The following is a 21,339-nucleotide window of genomic DNA, read 5'->3' as shown; positions in this document are numbered from 1 at the left end:
TCAAACATTGCATGAAAAATACACGCTTAGAGCAGTTCCTCAAATCAAATATCTCGTTTGTTGGGAGGGACATGAATGAATTCCCTGAATGAAAGAGCCAAACTGCAGTTAAAGTCCACCATTTAATAATTTGGCAAATAATTCGACAACAGATGTCCATGTAAACACAGTCACAGTGTCCGCTGTGGTTGTGTGTTTTGATAGACACAAATAGACACTCCCACACCAAGCCTCTTTTCTTCCTCCGACACTCCCCCCTAAACAGAGCTGGACACGCCCACTTTTCTGACTTTTTCCAAAGTAGAAGTGTGAAAACACACTGCTGAAACGAGGGGGTTTTATGGCCCTTTAAATCCAAGTCAGTCATATCTTAGACTTCAATAAAACTACCAATGAAACATATGAGGCATAATAGTTTAGTTGAGTTATTTACTGTAAATAATATGCTGTACTAAACAGAAACACATTATAGTATATAACAGCAAAAACAAAAAATCCAATAAAAGCAGGTGTTACACATTTAAAATTCTGTAGTCATTTATATTAAAGAGAAATATTTTGACATAAGCATTAAGCATATTGTATATATATATTTACAACTCTTTATTAATAAATTACACTACATAATGCAGTCATTTATAGTAGTACGTACTATAAATTACTAAAGTATTTTTGAGCACAACATCAGAAATTAAGTTATTGCATCTTAACATGTACTTCTCGAGGTATGGTCACGAGAAACCCTGCTTCAGAAATAACTCCTCTCCCTCAGTCATCTTTCCGTCAAGCAAGTTTCTTGTCTTAGCCTAATTTGGTTGGCGACGCCGCCGACCAAAGGGGGCAGTAACGCACCAGGAGCGGCATTCTTTATTTCCTTCTTTGCGGCTTACTCTTGATGCTCTTGTTTCCCCCACAGTGCAAACACATGCAGTATAAGGGAGTTAAAGTGAATATATATCAGACCTCCTAGTTTTTCGCATTTATTTGTGACTTTTTACAATAAAAATGACTGATTTTCTGGTGGTAATTCCCAGAAATTTGCAGACAATTAAATTAAATTATATATATATATATATATATATATATATATATATATATATATATATATATATATATATGCGCCGAGCATGGCCACCGTGTTGCGAGCTCTGTATTTTGCACTGTCGTTGAATTTGCACTGACATTTTAGTTGCACTGTCTGTATTTTGCACTGTTGTTGTATTTACACTGTATCTGTATTTTGTACTGTCTGGAGCCAGCGCCAAAGCTTTTCACTCATCATAGCACACGTGCTGCTGATGATGTGACAATAAAAGTGATTTGATTTAATTTGATTTTGATTTAGATTTCCCTTTCCGGAGCATCTGACATGTAACTCATTCAGGAAATGCGTTAGGGCTTCCCCTACCGTAACACCTAAAACACCGATTGCTGTAAAACTTAACTCAGGGAAGCAATTTGGTATTGTCCCGTAAACTGCAGGGAAAGAGTTAAACGAAATCACTTATTGACTTCATGAACTCAATTCCAGTCATAGCAATGGCTCCATTTTTTTTAGATGTTTTAGACGGCCAGCTAAAACCAGCCAACCAGCCTAGGCTGGTTTAAGCTGGATTTTTCATCAGGGCAATGACAGGCTGATGGCTGTATCTCAGAAATTAGAAATATTTCAAATAGGCGCTATCCTTATGAATAAACTGCATAGTTGTAATCTAAACAACTACATTCAAAAGCCTCTACAGTAGATTATGTAGTCTAAGAGATGCAAAATCATCAACAGCTGCAGAATCATTACTTGTAAAAAGTACTTCTATCTACAGGTTGCCTTGCAAATAAATTCTTTGTGATTTCCATGAGTAAAAAATATATTTATTTATAACTTTGATGACAGATTCTGTCACCTTTATTGTAGCTTTTGACATACAGAGAAAACCTTAACAGGATAACAATATTTTAACAGTCCTCTGAAGTAATCAAACGCCATACAGCTCGATTTTTCACTAGATTTTATTATTTACACAAAGTTTTCGGTCAACATCATTGCACACAGCAGTACATATGAAATGCGCTCAGTTCACTAAAGGAATACACAGAGCAGTCGGTCACAGCAAACGATGATCTGAGTGCGATCAGATAAATTCCGAAACTAAAAATGAGAATAAGAAACGTTTTAAAAGTAAGAAAAAAACGTATTTCGAATCGCTTTTTTCAGCAACAAATATTAATAACTTTCTTCCTCCGACATGGTCAGATACCGGATGTAGCTTCTGGAGGGCTGTTCTGACCGCAGCGTCATCTGGTGTTGATCAGTCACAGCGACGGAAGAACTGGAAATGGTAGTCAGTAAATAGAACTCCTGCGTAGTTATGATCGGTGCTACAATCGGCCAAACCCTACAAGAAAACAATCATATTGTCACTATACAGATTTAAGTCATGCTGCTATTAAAAGCCTGTTTAACAAAGTTACTGTTTAATTATTCATACTTTTTTTAGCTTAGTCCCTTTATTAATCTGGGATCGCCACAGCGGAATGAACCATCAACTTATGCAGCATATCCCTGCTGAAAAATCCAGCTTAAACCAGCCTAGGCTGGTTGGCTGGTTTTAGCTGGTCGCCCAGGCTGGTTTTAGAGGGGTTTTGGCCATTTCCAGGCTGGTTTCCACCCATTTCCAGCCTGGTCCTAGCTGGTCAGGCTGGAAAATGACCAGCCAAATCCAGCTAAAACCAGCTCAACCAGCCTGGTTGAAGCTGGATATAGCTGGTTTTGGCTGGACTCCCAGCTTGGCTAGGCTGATCAAGCTGGTTTAAGCTGGTCATCTCCCAGCCTGACCAGCTAAGACCAGGCTGGAAACCAGCCTGGAAGTGGCCAAAACCCCTCTAAAACCAGGCTAGTCGACCAGCTAAAACCAGCCTAGGCTGGTTTAAGCTGGATTTTTCAGCAGGGATGTTTTACGCAGTGCATGCCCTTCCAGCTGCAACCCATCACTGGGGAACACACATACACTCTCATTCACACACATACACTATGGACAGTTTTAGCTTACCCAATTCACCTGTACCGCATGTCTTTGGACTTGAAACTGGAGGACATGCAAACTCCACACTGAAATGCCAACTGACACTTCCGAGGCTTAACCCAGCGACCTTCTTGCTGTGAGGCGACAGCACTACCTACTGCGCCACTGCATCGCCAGTTACTGTTAAATTAGACACTAACATAGGAATACAGTCTGCACGATGTTTCAATTTGTCAAGTCATACAGGTCTCAAACACGATTCCTGGAGGGCCTGGAGTTTTGTTCCAACCCTAATCAATCACAGCTGATCCAACTAATCAAGACTAATTGAGATGATCATGCAGGTGTGAGTCGGAGCTAAACTATGCAGAGCTGCGGCCCTCCAGGAATTGAGTTTGAGAGCATTGGGTGAAGTCATAGCTTAAGTCACAAATCTTGAGGTTTGGTCCACTGGAGCGTTTCAAAGGACACAACACTACAACGCTTGGAACGGATTGTTGCCCACAGCCTTTTTTAAAATTTACATCATATTACATATGCGGTGGTGCTGTCGCCTTACAGCAAGAAGGTCGCTGGTTCGAGCCTTGGCTGGGTCAGTTGGCATTTCTGTCTGGAGTTTGCATGTTCTCTCCGTGTTGGCGTGGGTTTCCCTCACAGAGGAAAATGACGTACAGGTGAATTGGGTAAGCTAAATTGTCTGTAGTGTGTGTGTGGGTGTTTCCCAGTGATGGGTTGCAGGTGGAAGCGCATCTGCTGCGTTAAACATATGCTGGATAAGTTAGCGGTTCACTCCACTGTGGCAACCCCAGATTAATAAAGGGACTAAGCCGAAAAGAAAATGAATGGATGAATGTTACATATGCAGCCACCCTTACTTATGCTGAGTTCACACCAGACGCGGCACGTGCGTCAAGCATGAGTGATTTACATGTTAAGTCAATGCAAACGCGCGATACGCGCGAATGGCGTGGAGTGAATGATGCGAATTGCGCGAATGACACGGTACGAATAGTGCAATACGCGCGAGGCGAATTGAGCGTTTTGCCCGTTTGACGCGCTTAACGAGCGTTTCGCGTGAATCTCTCGAGTTCGAAAATCTGAACTTCAGCGGACATTCGCGCCGCGTTAACCAATCAGAAGCTTGCTCTTGTGGGGCGTGATTGTGACGTAGAAGCTGTTGATGGTGTCCCGGGGGAAATCCTCCAGGGGACACCGACAACAAGTCATCAAACTGGGCTCGGCTCAGTCAGAAGCACCGCTGAAAGTCTCCGTGATCCAGGTTCAGTTTCTGGAGGAGTTTATGAGCTCATAGAGCTGGATGCACCTCTGAAAGGATGTAGTGGACTCAGACACGACACTAAACGTATCGACGCTGTTTTTCAGTCTTCATAAAGCACATAAACACTGTTATTTCCTTCATAAAATCCATGTTAGCCATTTAGCAATTAAGCTAGAGTCACCGGGCAGACAGAAGCCCTGCCCATCACGCGAATCCGCGTCTGTTCTGAAGTTAATTTGACGCGCGAATGAAGCGGATTTCACGCGGCAATTTACGCGCTAACAAACGCGGTTCTGCGTCTGGTGTGAACACAGCATAAAGCCTTTTCATAAAGACAGGTGAGCTGATAGAATAACGCTGCGGTCATACTGTTGGCACATTTGCTTCATCTGGAGTTTTGAGTGGGGGTGAAAAATTTCACCATACATTACATCAAAACAGCGAAAATCTAATAAACGTCTAAAATTAGCCCAAAATTACTAGTCGTCAAATAGACAGACTTTACACTTGTTCTTATTTTTTCCCTGTGTATTTGATGACTAGTCTAGTTTTGGGCTATTCTTATACGTTCACTGAAAGCCCAAATTTCCAATAGTATCTGGATGCAGCCTTTATGATGCAAGCTGAGACTGCATCCCTCAGCGATGCAATGTCAGACACAATGCACACAAATGGAGCGAGTGACATCCCTGCGATGGGTAGGGTTAGGTGAGCCCATTAAAAAGCATTGGATGCAGCTCAGATTGCACTGCATCTCTCCAAATTTCACCTTGTCTTAGCCAACACATCTATGTTTAGACGTCTATGAGACATCTATTAGACTTGTTTTTAACAAAATGGTTGCTGGGTGCATCCAATAAGCGCACATTCATTTCTTCTTCAGAACAGGATGCGTGCAGTCTATGTGCACCTCATGATGTTCGTGTCTCACATGCGCTTTCCGTTGGTTTGGCACTACTTAGGTTGTCAATAAATTGAAAAGAAACACTGATCTCTAAAATGTGGCAAAAGCGATGAGGGTTTGTGTGAGGTGTTTAAAAGATGTTCGCAACTCTGATTTCTAAATGGAAAGATGCTTTAGTCACATCATTTTGTGTCTGCGATCAAATGAACTATACTCTGAAAGCCTGTGCACATAATAAACACACAAAAATGCATGAGAATACACGGGAACTCACTGCCACTGAAGTGCGGAAGTGGTAGGAGGCACGGCGATGGTTTGCCACTGCCAATGTCCACTTATGTATGTAGCCCTGTGACAAAAGGAGAGAGAACGGAACGAAATACCAAAGTCAGTTTTACACAAGCGACAAAAAACTCTGCAACAAATAAATGTTATTTTTATTCTGCAAAAATTATTATGCAAAGTATACTCTACGTTCATACCTTTTGAACTATCAACATATGATATTACATATTTTTTATGAATTGCTAAAACGCATTTCTGCAAAGGGGCACTCATATTTTTGAAACCATAAAGGGATTCGCTTTAAAAAATGTAACTTTTTTTGACTGTTTACTCTCCCTTTTATGGTTGGACGAAGAAAAAAAAAGATTTAAACAAGCGCAGGGTGGGTAATTGATGACAGAATATTCAGTATTGGCGAATGAATGAACGAATGAATGAACAATAGCAAAGTGTGGTCAAAAAACACAATTCCTAGATCCCTGCGCTAAAGGTTCAATTTCTAAATAATTTAATATAAGTGTTAATCTGCAGTTTTCTTCTGATAATTTACGGTAGTGATGGGAAGTTCGGATCATTTTACTGACTCGGAACTTTGAGTCTTGTTCATCGAGATGAACGAATCTTTTTTCGAGTCATTTCGTTCATTTGGTTCAATTTGCCAAAATATTATTCAAATGTTACGAATTGCTTCCAAACACATCTACAACTAGCCCAAAAGCTTGATCACACGACAAATATGTCATAACTAGAATACTATAAGAAGGAGAAAATAATACTTCAATGTTTACCTGCTCTTTTGTCTATGAAGGTATTGTTGTCTGGTTGCTCAGCTCACCTCTTCATGTCTTTAAATGTCAGGGGTTCATTCACGTTACACTGACAGTCACATATAATCTTAATCAATGCACAGTCTAAGCCGTTAGGAGCCATGATCGTTCGTTCATCATGTGACAGAATAACTCAAATCCGAGGACTCGAGAGATGAACGGTTCAATTCTTTTTCCGGCTCTGAACGCGTATGATTGGCCCGTAATGAACGAGTGACTCAGACCCCATAGAGGACTCGAGAGGTGAGCGGATTGATTCTTTTTCCGACTCTAAACTTATATGATTGGCTTCTGCCAATGTGATGAAGACTTGAAATTATCGACACTACCTGCACAAATGTGCGCACGCTCGGATGTACGAATCACTCCCTGAGAGGACTCGTGGTTCCCGAGTCATATTGAAGATTCGTTCAAAATGAACGAATCGTTCATGAACGACCCATCACTAATTTACGGACCATCTGGTCTCAAGACATTGGAATTGACATTGCCGAGGAGACATGGAAAGCGGTCTTAGCCTGCACAGGGTGAACTCAATCTGTGCAGGCTAATACAATGCAAGGTAGTGCATAGAGCTCATTGGTCCAAGAGCAGGCTAGCTCGCATCAACCCGTCTATAGACCCCGAGTGCGACAGGTGTCATTCTGGTACAGCTACTTTATTCCATATGTTTTGGTCCTGTCCTTCCCTGCTTTCTTTTTGGAGACAAATGTTCCTCTCACTATCAGCTATTACCACTGTTGATATCCCACCATGTCCAATTATTGGTTTATTTGGGGTTTTTCCGCCCGACCACACTCTACCCTCTCATTTTGTAGACTTTGTAGCCCTCTTAAACCTTCTGGCTAGGCGATTAATTCTTCCGATCTGGAAGAGCCCTCACCCTCCTTCTTACACTTGTTGGATAAGAAATATTCTTTATTTTATGAAATAATTAGGTACTCTCTTCACCGAACTAGCACTATTTTTATTAAATTGTGGGAACCCCTTTGCAAATATGTCCAAACTCTTCAGCTTGACCCTGCTCCTGCTGATTGAATATGCCCAGCTTTTACGGGAAACTATCTCTGGTCAACACATTGTACACTTGTTTTATCTGGTATATAAGATTGCACTGGTGTTGTCGTTTTTGATTTATTTTTATTATTATTTATTTATTATTAATTATTTATTTATTTTTATTATTATTATTTACTCAAAATACTCTTCAGTGTATTTGCTTATTGTTACATGTTTATGTCTTTGTATATTTTTGTAATGTTTCACAATGTATAAATAAAACATTAAAAAACACAATTCCAATACCTCCACCCCTATAATAGTGATGCACATGTCTCGATAACCCAACATAAGGACAAAATAAATACTAATAACATTAATATTAGCCCACATAATGAATACTAATAATTTTATAATGGAACCGCATTCCACCAACCAGAAGGTGGCATAAGAGGAGGTAGTAGTTCTTATATTTATGTAGATCACAGGTGTCAATTCCAGTTCCTGGAGGGCCGCAGCTCTGCACAGTTGAGTTTCAACCCTATTAAACACACTTGATCACCTTTTTGAGTCCTTCCATTTTGTTTAAAAAACTACAGGTGCAGCTGCGGTCACAGAGTTTGAGCGAAATTCTGTCGTACGGCGCTGCAAAAAGGAGCGGGATTAAACAAGATGATAGACGTTTAAAAAAAGCGAGCGATTGGTCTTTATTTGAGATTTCTGTCCAGAGAGGTCCTGTTTGGATCTTCGATCGGTCTCACACAGTCAAGTAATGTGATATCACAGGTCAGAGTTCACCAAGCTTAAACTTTGCAATGCAGTGAACTGAGAAACTTGATGCATGAACTTGCGTTTCCGGTCCGCCGCATTCGCGTGCGTATGAATGGAAGTCTATGGGGAGCTCAAGTTACATTTACATTTAGTCATTTAGCAGAGGCTTTTATCCAAAGCGACTTACAAATGAGGACAAGGAAGCAATTTACACAACTATAAGAGCAACAATGAATAAGTGCTGTAGGCAAGTTTCAGGTCTGTAAAGTGTAAACGCAGAATATTAGTAATGTAAGTTTTTTTTTTTTTTTGTAGTACAGTTAGCGGTGGAGCCAGAGAGGCAATTGCAGATTAGGAAGGAAAGTGAAGACTAAATAGTTGAGTTTTTAGTCGTTTCTTGAAGACAGCGAGTGCCGTTCTGATGCAGTTAGGGAGTTCATTCCACCAACTGGGCAGATTGAACGCGAGAGTTCGGGAAAGTGATTTCTTCCCTCTTTGGGATGGAACCATGAGGCGACGTTCATTCACAGAACGCAAGTTTCTGGAGGGCACATACATCTGCAGAAGTGAGAGCAGATAAGAAGGAGCAAAGCCGGAAGTCGCTTTGTAGGCAAACATCAGAGCTTTGAATTTGATGCGAGCAGCAACTGGCAGCCAGTGCAAACGGACTAGCAGCGGAGTGACATGTGCTCTTTTAGGTTCATTAAAGTGTGTTGGAGCGGGGCTGGAACTAAACTATGCAAAGCTGCGACCCTCCAAGAACTGGATTTGACACCTGTGATGTAGACAATAACACTTTATCACATTGAACTCTGGATTTTTTTTTTAGATTTAAATATGTTTGTATACTGCTGTACATCCCTATGTGTGTGATAAGCAATGTGTATGCCTTTTTGGACCCACAGCTGTTATTTGCTCAATGACATGTGCAAGTGTGTGTGTGTGGTTGTGCGCGTGCGCTTTCACTCCTCACTTAAAATATGCGTGTGCACTTGGATGGGTTAAAAGTAGAGGACCAATTTCTAGTATGGGTAAAAGCACACTTGACAAGACTCACTTTTTTTTTAAACACCTCCTTTTCAGAACAGCACACACATGGTTGCATAAAAAGGCACAAATGTATATGCTATTGCTATTTAAACAACGAAACATGACAATGATACCTTTACCTGGATGAAAATAACACTCGCATCACGCCTGGAACCACATTGTGCCGATCTGAGGTCTTTGCCATCAATATAGGCAATGGAAAAACCCTCTGGTCAGACAGATACAGCCTTGACAACTTGAGTTTTGTGTGTAACTTTTGCTGTTCGTGGTTAGCGTTGTGCATCACAAGAGCATAATGAGTGACAATGTGCTAAGAAACATGAGAGCAGACACTTGTTTATGGTTTTGCAGAAAGAGTGGGTTTAGACAATTGAGAATTTGGTTCAGAGAATGGGGTTCGGGTGTCCTAGCTATCAAATCTGATTTACGCTTCTCATCTATTTTTCCAGTGCATACCTGTGTGTTGAGAGCAGCGTCTGACTCTGGGCCGTTGTAGTCGAGTACTGAAGAGCACTGTTCACTTTCATCACGTGAACACAGCCGGATCACCAGCAGCTCAGGTGTGCTACTCGGATAGAAGGAAAATCAGTGAGGATATGATGCACACATACCTATTAAAATCCTAATATATGTCTGTCGTCCACTACTATCTATTAATGCGGTGCACTTGTTCATACAGTGTGCTCCAAAACAGTGACCAAATTCGCATATTGAAGATACAGACATTCAAATCTTGCTGTTTGGCTGCGTCCGAAACTGCCTACTACTCAGTAGGTACTGCATTTAAATTTAAACGTACTACTCGGGCGTTAAAAAAAGTAAGCTCTATACAGTATGAATGTGAAAAGTATGAATGGAATTCGGACGTACTACATGAGCCATTTTGTCATGGTCACGTGATCTACCTGCGTCAGTTGCGTCGCCTCACTTTCATTCATGAATTCTCTCACAGGGCATTATGGGATAGCGCAGCGTGCATGGGATGCGCACTTCAGAATCTCGCCGGAAGTAGTAAGTCATTCTATGAATTCGGACATACTACTCGGCTCGCATACTGATTTTAGCGTACTATATAGTATGGAGGTATGCGGTTTCGGACGCAGCCTTTGTCTCACTTCCTCCTAAATGGATTATTCTGATGTCACCTCATACTACAGTTTCTCATCAAATCTTCCGACCAATCGAGTGCTCTCTAGTATCCAGGACACTTCTCATTTGCTTTTCCGTTGATGCGCTTGAGCTTAACCACTCACCGGCAGAGCTGTAATCAAAACCAAATGCCATTGGCAGATTTTTTAAAAGGGAGGAGCTACTGTGTGTCTTCATGTTTCAGTGGAGATTGTCAAACATTTATTTAAAAAGTACAAATTCTAAAGCAAACTTAACCTATAGTGGACTTTAAAACTGCACTTTGCAGTAAGGAAAATGCACACAATGGAGTTTTTGCATGTTTAATGAGTTACATAAATTCCTTCACACATTGTGTACATCATTTGAAAAGGAAGACTTCTCAGTTATTGGTGTGAATCTGGCACAAGGTGGCTAATTTCCTTAATTATCTGCTACGCGCTCTTTAACTGTAACCCTGACTTTGTCGCTTTCATTGAATTTGCTAAATGGCGAGCCATTCCAAAGTGACGGAAACCCACAGATAAGAGGTTTTCCAGATCAACACCATCCTTTCAGCGACAGCTAGAGAAGTTAATCGTTCTAAGTCTGCCATATCTAGGATATATTGTTTTAAGAGATCACACTTATATTGTTTGACAAATGTTAGCAGGTTTGGCATGCTGTCCCGGGAGAGAACCCTGAGCTCGAAGATAGTTGAGCCCAGGGCTCCCGCCTGGTCAATAGAGCATGTAAGGGGAATTCGAGATCAGGTGGTTCATGAGAGCTCCCCGTAGTAAAGGAGGATAAGGGGTGGATGAGGGGTTTCTTCGGAAAACGAAGGTGAGGGAGTAGTTCTAGCTAGGCTACTTACAGTGAGTTTGGATTAATCTGATTGGCTAACTCATGAATGTAGGTGCGTGACCAGCTGCAGTCAATCATATCACATGCTCCTCTCGAAATTAGTTTGTGAAACTTCGCTTATATATTGCACATACAGTTGAAGTCAGAATTATTAGCTCCCTGTTTACTTTCCCCCAATTTCTGTTTAACCGAAAGATTGTTTCAACACATTTATAATCATAACAGTTTTAATAACTCATCTCTAATAACTGATTTCTTTTAAAGTTGCCATGATGACAGTACATAATATTTGACTAGATATTGTTCAAATGTTTAGCTTAAAATGACATTTAAAGGCTTAACTAGGTTAATTAGGGGGGGGGGGGGGGGGGCAGCACCTATTAAGGGGGGAGCGAGACATTGAGGCGAGTACTCGAGTAACTTATGATGCAGATTTTCATGCGTTTACTATTTAATTGGATGGACATTTTTTAGTTTTATGCCTTACCCCAGGGGTCACCAATCTTGGTCCTGGAGGGCCGGTGTCCCTGCAGGGTTTAGCTCCAACTTGCTTCAACACACCAGCCTGGATGTTTCAAGTATACCTAGTAAGACCTTGATTAGCTTCTTCAGGTGTGTTTGATTAGAGTTGGAACTAAAATCTGTAGGGCACCGGCCCTCCAGGAACAAGTTTGGTGACCCCTGCCTTACCCAAATAATAAAAATACATATAAATACATTTAGGTCATTTACTGTAATCATTACTATTAGACTGTGAAGAGACTTTTAACCAGCACAACAAAAAAAAACTTCTGAAGACAATCCCCTACTGCACCTTTAAGACTTTTGTACCCATGTTAAGGTTACGTCAACACTAATCCAGATCAATTTGAAAATGGTGTTTTCGTTTTAAACTCTCCATATCCACCAATTTTCATTTCTTTCCAAAAAAAAAAAAATGCTCATCCGCACTAAAACAGCTGAAAATGCTTTCGGTCATGTGCTGCACATGCGCACAGATGTAAGACACTTTTACCTGCATCATATCGGTCTGCCGTTTATTTACTTTCCATCTTTTTGAACATCTCTGGACAACAGTTCCATGAGAGGCAATATGGAGCATCCAAAACCTCTGCTTTACGTCGTCCGCCATGTTAGGTGAATTGGTCACATGACTAAAATACATCATTTTTAAAAGCCTCCATTTTCAAATGTAATCGTTTTGGACAGCAAAAAGGTGTGTTTTGTTTCCTAAAAACACGAAGGCAAAAACGGACAACAAATGCTCACTTATAGAATTCACACTGCACCCTTTTAGTTCTATTTTTAGGAAAAAACATCAACAACTTCCTGAAATCCGAGGCAAAGCAGTGCGTAAGTGAGAAAACGTAAGTATTTTACGTTTTGCCACTTTAGTGGCTAATTCGTACGAAATGGTACGATTTTAAAAAGGAGGCGTGGCACCTGACCCCACCCCTAACCCCAACCGTCATTGGGGGATAAGCAAATCGTACTAAATTGTACGAATTAGATCGTACGAATTCATACGAATTAGCCGCTAAATGAAAAAGTTACGAATTGCCGTGAGATTGTGTTGGTTCTGACTGACAAATACAGTCAACAAGAGTGCGAGATAGAAGGCGGCAGAATGTTCAAAGATGAGTTGTTTCCCTCTCACTTCACATGTGTGTTGGGTTTTAAAATCTACTGTAGTTTGCGAACCAGACAGACAGAGTTGAAGAGTCCTTTACTTACTTCATTTGGAGAGTTATGGGCATGTTGGGCGGGATGTGTTTGCTGAGTGGAATATAGTAGGTGTGGTTTCCCTTCCTGCAAAACATGGACAGCAGTCAATTCGTTATAGAGCATTCTGAGGTACGACAAAAGAAGAAATCCACATTCATTTTAAACCCTTTTGTACAGAGAAGCGCAGACCAATGAGATTCCTTTCGAATTATAATGTCTGCCAAGGGCACACAATCTCTGGAACCAATGAGGAATCAAGTTAATTAATCTGTAGATTAATAAATAAAGCTCTAGTCCTAATGTGTGCATTACCCTCGCGGCACATGTCAACAGAAATACAGGTTTGACTTGACCAAGAAACAATGGGTGCTTTCACACTAGCAGTACTGATGTGCACATGGGGCTGCTTGACATCAGAGTTTGGTTTGTTTGGCTAGTCTAAACAAGATTTTCTGACCTCAGGTGCCCGAGTCTACCTGAAAGGGGTGGTCTTTAATGGCACTTTGAAAACGAAACTACATTTTAAAGTTCAAACTGTGAAGCTACTGAGGTTCAGATCTAAAAATCACTGTGTTGACACAGTCCGAAGGTGGTAGGAAAGGAGATGTCAATCGAACACTGGTACAAACCCAAAGTGAAAGCAACCTTATGCTACGTTCACACCAAACGCGGATGAAGCATCAAGAGCGGGAAGTTTACATGTTACGTCAATGCAAAGGCGCGAATAGACATCCTGCGGCATGAGTTGAGCGTTTTGCGTGTTTGACGTGCGAATCGCACAAATTGCTCGAGTTGGAAAATCTGAACTTCAATCGGCATTCACGTCACGTTAACCAATCATGAGCTTGCTCTTGTATGGGCGTGATTATGACGTAGTTGGTGTCCCAAGTGGAAATTCTATTGCTGACACTGGACAACAGCTCATCAAACTGGGCCTTGCTCAGTATGAAGCGCCGCTGATCATCCAGGTATAGCTTTTTTTAAGAGTTGATGAATTCACAGAGCTGGGTGCACCTCTGAAAGGATCTAGTAGACTCTGACAAGGTGCAGAACGAATCTACATTGTTTTTCAGCCTTCCTAAAGCACATAAAGCACAAGTAACCTCTCAAAAAAATCCATATTAGCCATTTAGCAACGAAGCTAGAGTCACCGGGCAGACAGAAACCCCACCCATGAAGCGAATCTGCATCTATTGTGAAGTGAACTTGACGCATGAATTAAGCGAATTTGACATACGAATGTAGTTGATTTGACGTGCAAATGAAGCGAGTAAACTCAAAATATTCAATCATCTATTCACGCGCAAATAGTGCGATGTGTTCACCCGTGCTGCATCTGGTGTGAACACAGCATTAGAGGTGTTTTAAGCTCTCAATACAGTTGACAATGCCAAATGCGAGAAGGCTGAGGTGAACGCTTGAGGGATGAAGGTGAAGCACCACTGTAATTTAACTGGATTAATCCTAGTCTACTCGTCAAGTCACCTTCGTTTACAGACCACTTTATACAGTGTAGATTGAGTAAAATATGATTGACATGGATAAGCAGCAGTTTACATTATCATAATAGCATAGCCACAGCCATGTCACCCTACAGCCCAAGAGCGGTTACTCGCTAAAGGTAAGCAGGGCTGAGCCTGATTAGTGCCTGGATGAGAGACCACATGGGAAAACGAGGATGCTGTTGGAAGTGGTGTTAGTGAGGCCAGCAGGGGGCGCTCAACCTGTGAGTCCTAATGCCACAGTTAAGTAAAGTGAAGGGTGCCGTCTTTCAGATGAGATGTTAAAAACTGAAGTCATTAAAAAACCCATGGCACTTCTCGTAAAGAGCAGGGGCGTAACCCCGGTGTCCTGGCCAAATTTCCCTTCATTGGCCCTTACCAATCATCCCCATCCACTGTCTCTCCACTCCACCAATAGCTGGTGGTGAGCGTGGCTGCCGTCGCATCATCCAAGTGGAGCTGCACACTGGTGGTGGAGAGGAGTGACCCCCCTCATGATTGTGAAGCACTTTGGGTGTGTGGCCATATGAATACACATTATATTACATAATATAAATCAATAAAAAAAATTACTATTGTGTAACATACTCAGTATATCCTACAGACCCAGGATCTACATTCCTGCACAGCTCATATCCAGCTTTAATCAAACTCATAGATTCATATCTGTGTTTTTGGTCCATGTTCTCTATTGTTGACTAGCTGTCAAAAGCTTGTGTTGCAGTTTAATGTCATCGGCTGTTGTGACTGGTGTTTCCAAACTAAAATGGGAACTTTAGCATTTATAAAATGCTTCTGTTTTATGGGTCGAAGATGGCAGAGTATTTTGAGCAAAATTTGTGCCAGTATTTCACAAACAAATCCAGGGTTTTTGCAAATAAACACAGAGGGACCTATCATACACCCGGCACAATAAGGCGCGAGATGTGTTTGCCCCAACGTGTTTCTTTTTTCAGACCAAATTAACCTTAATTTTCCCGTTTTCCACCATATTGTTTAAATAGCAAATTCATTGTGCCACTTTGCGGACTCATGGGTGTTTCGGTCTAGAATGGAGGTGTGTTAAGGCGCATGGTTGGTGTGTTGCTATTTTGAGGAACTAAAATAGACTGAGCAATAGACTAGCTGAGAGGAGGTCTGAAGTCCAGCGCAGGGCGCGTCAGTTGTGCGCCTCTCTTAAACATTGCTTAAAACACGCAGGGTGTACGGCAATACGCAAATATCTTTACAAATGAAAAAGAAATTAAAGGAATAAAATATGTTTAAAAATTATTACTTTGTACATAAATGTAATTTGATTAGTACTATTTATTATATGCATAGTTATCTATATTTTTTATTAAAAACAAGCTTAGATTTGTCCACCTCTCAGGTTTTAGACCATATGGTGCACAGCATGTGTATTTGGATATAAAGGCTGATTTATACTTCTGCATCAAACGCCGGCGTATGCTATGGCGCTGACGCATAGCCCTTCGCCGTGGCTGACGTGCACCTCTCAAAAACTGTAACTACACGTCGCAACGACGCGTAGCGCAAGCTCTGTGATTGGTCGGCTTGGTATCGCTGACGAGTCTGGGCGGGACTGAGAGCCGCATGAATGGTGCGAGCCTGATGGAGAGATTGTTTACAAGTGTGGAGTCCCGTGAAGGAGTTCCGGATGGAAAGTTTTGTTTTGTGTTTACCTCATAGTTAAAGTTGTTGCACGTCCGCCGGTTCCTGCCTCAAAATGAGCGAGTTTGAGCCACTTGTACATCCCGGAAGTGTTCAGGAAAACAAAAAAGCAGCGAAGAAACTCGACACAGAGGAACATTTGCACATCACTGCCAACTAGCGTTTCGGAAGTGTTAATGCAGACCAACAGAGACAGCGCACAGAAGTATAAATGCACAGCCACACGCGTTGCATGCGCCGTGGGTTACGCCGGTCACTTGACGCAGAAGTACAAACCAGGCTTAACCCAGTTGTTTGACCCCACTTCGTTATTACTGTATATTTATTCATTTGCTGGAAATCAGAACTTAATTTAGAAATAGTAATGCAACCAATCTTTGCGCTTAACAATGAAAACTAATTATGTAGGCTAATGGATGTCTGTGCATAGCCTACAACACCGTTTCCTTATCCACAAAATAGAGAAAGAGGAAGTGAACGTAAAGGCTGATTGGAGGAGGCTCATTCTTTATCCTCATGTTTAACCGTTTCTCGCTAGTGAAGCGTTCAGATTTTCCACTTACAAAGTCCGCCATGTAAATAGTAAATGCGCTATGGCACGATGCAACTGACTCTTAAAGGGAATGGGTCATGAGACTCTGATTGGTTTATTCTCAAAACCCACCCATAACTCATTAAGAGAATAGACTCAACACTGTTAGACCAGGGCGCCGCGGCGCAGTGTATTTTTCTATCCTTAAAATAGCAAAAGTGGAAATTCAGACACGCCCTTAACGCTTTTACCCCCTGCGCTTTAGACATTGCGCCTAGATCGTTAAAATAGAGCCCATTGACTTGACTCACAAAAAGTTGCAAAAACAAGCCCGGTGGATTTAACAAACTTGCTGTGAAATTGTTTTACAAATATAAATGATATTTTACAAATAAATACAGCCCCTCTGACAAACATCATACTCAAAAATAATGAAAAATGAACATCCTAAATTAATTTGATTCCCTTTTCCATTGAACAGTTTGGTTTTAATTAAGTTGAAATGTGAATGGAAGCTTCAAACTGAAATGATCTTAGCAACCTTTGGAGCTTCCCCTCAGGTCTGTCGATAAAACTCAAAATACACTTTTAAGACAAGAGGAAAAGAAAATCTTCTGCAATCTCTCTGCTGAATTATTGTGCGACACCTACCCACAGTTCTCCTGACAGTACTGCTGGTCTATCGCTTGGTGATTTTGTGTTATGAAGATGGATTGTATTGTCGTGTTTGTCCCTGCAGAGACGATATGAACAGAGACATCATGCTTTATTGGCCACAGTTTGATTTCATTACATTATCATCATTATTATTATTATTATTAAGAATTAGTTTGATTTATTATTAATTATCAGTCATTATCATTATTAAATTGTCAATATAAGAAATTCCTAAAAACCACATTAGCTTACAAACAAATATTTGTGCACCAAATTGAGAAAATTCAATGCTGTGTTCATACCAGACGTGGCACGCGCGTCAAGCGCGAGTGATTTACATGTTAAGTCAATGCAAACGCGCGAATAGACATCCTGCAGCGCGATACGCGCGAATGGCGCAGCGCAAATGACGCAAATTGCGTGAATGGCGCGGGACGAATTGAGCGTTTTGCGCGTATTATGCGAAATCTCTCGAATTCGAAAATCTGAACTTCAGCGTACATTCACGCCGCGTTAACCAATCAGAAGCTTGCTTTTGTGGGGCCGTGATTGTGATGTAGAACCTGATGTCTGTGTTCCGAGGGAAATCCTCCAGCCTTCACCGACAATAGTTCATCAAACTGGGCTGGGCTGGGTTTCCCGCTGAAAGCCTCCGTCATCCAGGTTCAGTTTCTGGAGGAGTTTATGAGCTCACAGAGCTGGATGAACCTCTGAAAGCATGTAGTGGACTCAGACACGACCCTAAACATATCGACGCTGTTTTTCAGTCTTCATAAAGCACATTAACACTGTTATTTTCTTCATAAAATCCATGTTAGCTATTTAACAATGAAGCTAGAGTCTTCGGGCAGACAGAAGCCCTGCCCATCACGCGAATCCGCGTCTGTTCTGAAGTGAATTTGACACGCGAATGAAGCGGGGTTTGACGCGCGTATGAAGCGAGTAACCTCAAATGTTCAAGCGGCTATTTATGCGCGAATAGTGCAATTTATCCACGCGTTCCGCATCTGGTGTGAACACAGCATAACACAGGGGTCACCAATCTCGGTCCTGGAGGTCCGGTGCCCTGCAGGGTTTAGTTCCAACTTGCCTCAACACACCTGCCTGTATGTTTCAAGTATACCTAGTAAGACCTTGATTAGCTTGTTCAGGTGTGTTTGATTAGGGTTGGACACCGGCCCTCCAGGAACAAGTTTGGTGACCACTGGTCTAACAAAATAATTGATTAAATAAAATCCAACCTCTCAATAAAACCCAACATTTTTCATAAAACATCAGGTTTTTTAACCAACTTACAGTCAGTAGAGTTGATCAGCTTCTCCGGCAGGCTTTCTAACCACCCTGAAAAGGACAGCATGGAAACGAGTTCGGATGAAGACAACAGCGCATCTGTAAAGGCATATTTGAAGACCGAACACCGTCCGGTACAGCGTCTTTTACCTTCGACTGTTTTTCTCAGATTGGTGACTACGTGTGACAAAAAGTTGAAAGGGACGGCGGTGCCTGTCAGGTTGGTGCTGTGATTGGGAATTGAAGTAGAGGGACAGCAGTAGACCTCGTCTGAATAAAACACATTGGAGAAATCGATGTCTGGAGGCCAGGGACCAGGAGAGGCAGTGGAGGCCGCTGAAAACAAACAAAATAAACTGAACTATACAAAAAAGAACAATGATCAGAATATATATATATATATATATATATATATATATATATACACATACATACATAAACACATACATACATACATACATACATACATATATATATATATATATATATATATATATATATATATATATATATATATATATATATACATACATACATACATAAACACATACATACATATATACGCAATGTCAAAAACAAACAAAATAAACTGAACTATACAAAAAAGAACAATGATCAGAATATATATATATATATATATATATATATATATATATATACACATACATACATAAACACATACATACATACATATATATATATATATATATATATATATATATATACATACATACATACATACATACATATATATATATATATATATATATATATATATATATATATATATACACACACATACATACATAAACACATACATACATACATACATATATATATATATATATATATATATATATATATATATATATATATACATACATACATACATACATAAACACATACATACATATATACGCAATGTCAAAAACAAACAAAATAAACTGAACTATACAAAAAAGAACAATGATCAGAATATATATATATATATATATATACACATACATACATAAACACATACATACATACATACATATATATATATATATATACATACATACATACATACATATATATATATATATATATATATATATATATATATATATGGGTCGCTGGTTCGAACCTCAGCTCAGTTGGCGTTTCTGTGTGGAATTTGCATGTTCTCCCTGCCTTCGCGTGGGTTTCCTCCGGGTGCTCCGGTTTCCCCCACAGTCCAAAGACATGCGGTACAGGTGAATGGGGAAGGCTAAATTGTCCGTAGTGTATGAGTGTGTGTGTGAATGTGTGTGTAGATGTTTCCCAGAGATGGGTTGCGGCTGGAAGGGCATCCGCTGCATAAAAACTTGCTGGATAAGTTGGCGGTTCAGTCCACTGTGGCGACCCCGGATTACTAAAGGGACTAAGTCGACAAGAAAATGAATGAATAATAATAATGGTAATAATATTAACAATAATGGCGGTTCATACTGCTGTGGCGACCCCAGATTAACAAAGAGCCGAAACTAAAAAAAATGAATAATAATAAAAACAACAACAACATCTAAACGTGCCAATCTAGTTGGTATTTCTTTTAAATACAACTAATTTTGTCTTAAACGAGCATAAGCAGTTAGGAAAGCGATCAAATGCTTTCATTAAAGATCTGAGCATTTTTAAAGTGACACCGGCAGCTTTCACATGTGGTCTCCCATCCAGGTACTGACCAGGAACAGCCCTGCTTAGCTTCAGTGGGCAACCGTGTGCAGAGAGCTAGCTGCCAGCTATTTATTTTATATATAACACCTTCAAAATGAATGTTGTTTGCTCTAATATTTATCTTAGATTGTCTTTCAGTTTTAGGCTAAATCAGGTTTTGTAAAATAAATTTTTTATAGCGTATAATAAAATATCAATGTATTGTTTTATTATTGTCATAAACTTTAAGGCACTTCAAGAGTTTACACTCAGCTGATGATTTATCATACGCTTGTTTGGCATGCTGTCCCGAAGAGAGCGCGGGACAGTAAGGACCAGGGCCGGCAGTGTTCTTGCTGTGGGGCTAATAGTGCTAACCACTGGGCCGCCGTGCCGCATAATCTACGAGGAGAAAAGGAGGAGAAGGGGGAGGAAGGGGGGTTTCTTCCAGACAAAGGTAAACATTAAATGAAGACTGTGGTTATTTATAGTAACTTTGGAATCTTTTAATTGGGGAATCGTGATTAGCTAATGCGAGACCGGCTGTGGTAAATCGTAAACACGCGATCCACTCGAAATCAGTTTATAAATAAACTTCGCATGATGAGTGTTGAATTACTCTGTGTTGACAGGTGTCTTCTTAAAAATGAGACCATGCTTAAATCTGTGCACCAAAGCGTTGAAGACTGGCAATCATGAAAGTTGATGTGATTTTAGGACCGCTTTTAAAACTGCCACAGCAAAAAAAAAAACTAAATAAATAGTGTCAACTATTTAACCCAGTTTATATATTCCCGGTTTTAATAACGTTCATTCATTCATTTTGTTTTCGGCCCCTTTATTAATCCAGGGCCGCCACAGCCAAATGAACCACCAATTTATCCAGCACATTGTTTTGCGCAGCAAACGCCCTTCCAGCTGCAACCCATCTCTGGGAAACATCCATACACACTCATACACTACAGACAATTTAGCCTACCCAATTCACCTCCACCACATGTCTTCGGAGGAAACCAGAGCACCCGGAGGAAACCCACACAAACACAGGGAGAACATGCAAACTCCACACAGAAACGCCAACTGACCCGGCCAAGGCTCGAACCAGCGACCTTCTTGCTGTGAGGCAACAGCACTACCTACTGCGCCACTGCGTCGCTGTTTTCATAACACCTTTTT

General features: G+C 40.7%; 1 protein-coding gene across 4 annotated transcripts in view; it reads right to left on the bottom strand.

Moving 5' to 3' along the window:
• myrfl (myelin regulatory factor like) overlaps positions 1 to 21,339 on the bottom strand; it is a 250,410-nt gene that overhangs the window by 197,591 nt on the left and 31,480 nt on the right. Inside the window, exons 20-26 of one of the 4 annotated variants that reach the window (XM_087249843.2) lie at positions 18,637 to 18,822; positions 18,493 to 18,537; positions 17,191 to 17,272; positions 12,841 to 12,915; positions 9,592 to 9,700; positions 5,478 to 5,552; positions 1,990 to 2,393 (exon numbers count right to left, since the gene is read on the bottom strand). In XM_087249843.2, coding sequence (XP_087105969.2) covers positions 2,307 to 2,393; positions 5,478 to 5,552; positions 9,592 to 9,700; positions 12,841 to 12,915; positions 17,191 to 17,272; positions 18,493 to 18,537; positions 18,637 to 18,822 — 659 coding nt within the window. In that variant the 3' untranslated portion in view covers positions 1,990 to 2,306. Of the gene's footprint in view, positions 1 to 1,989; positions 2,394 to 5,477; positions 5,553 to 9,591; positions 9,701 to 12,840; positions 12,916 to 17,190; positions 17,273 to 18,492; positions 18,538 to 18,636; positions 18,823 to 21,339 lie in introns of those variants that run through there. The other 3 variants (XM_088650228.1, XM_087249842.2, XM_088650227.1) reach the window with 3 other exon arrangements.

The sequence above is a fragment of the Danio rerio genome, chromosome 4, assembly GCF_052040795.2.
Source record: "Danio rerio strain M-AB ecotype USA chromosome 4, GRCz13ab, whole genome shotgun sequence".
Lineage (NCBI taxonomy): Eukaryota > Metazoa > Chordata > Actinopteri > Cypriniformes > Danionidae > Danio > Danio rerio.
This window is presented reverse-complemented; position numbering and strand designations above follow the sequence as displayed.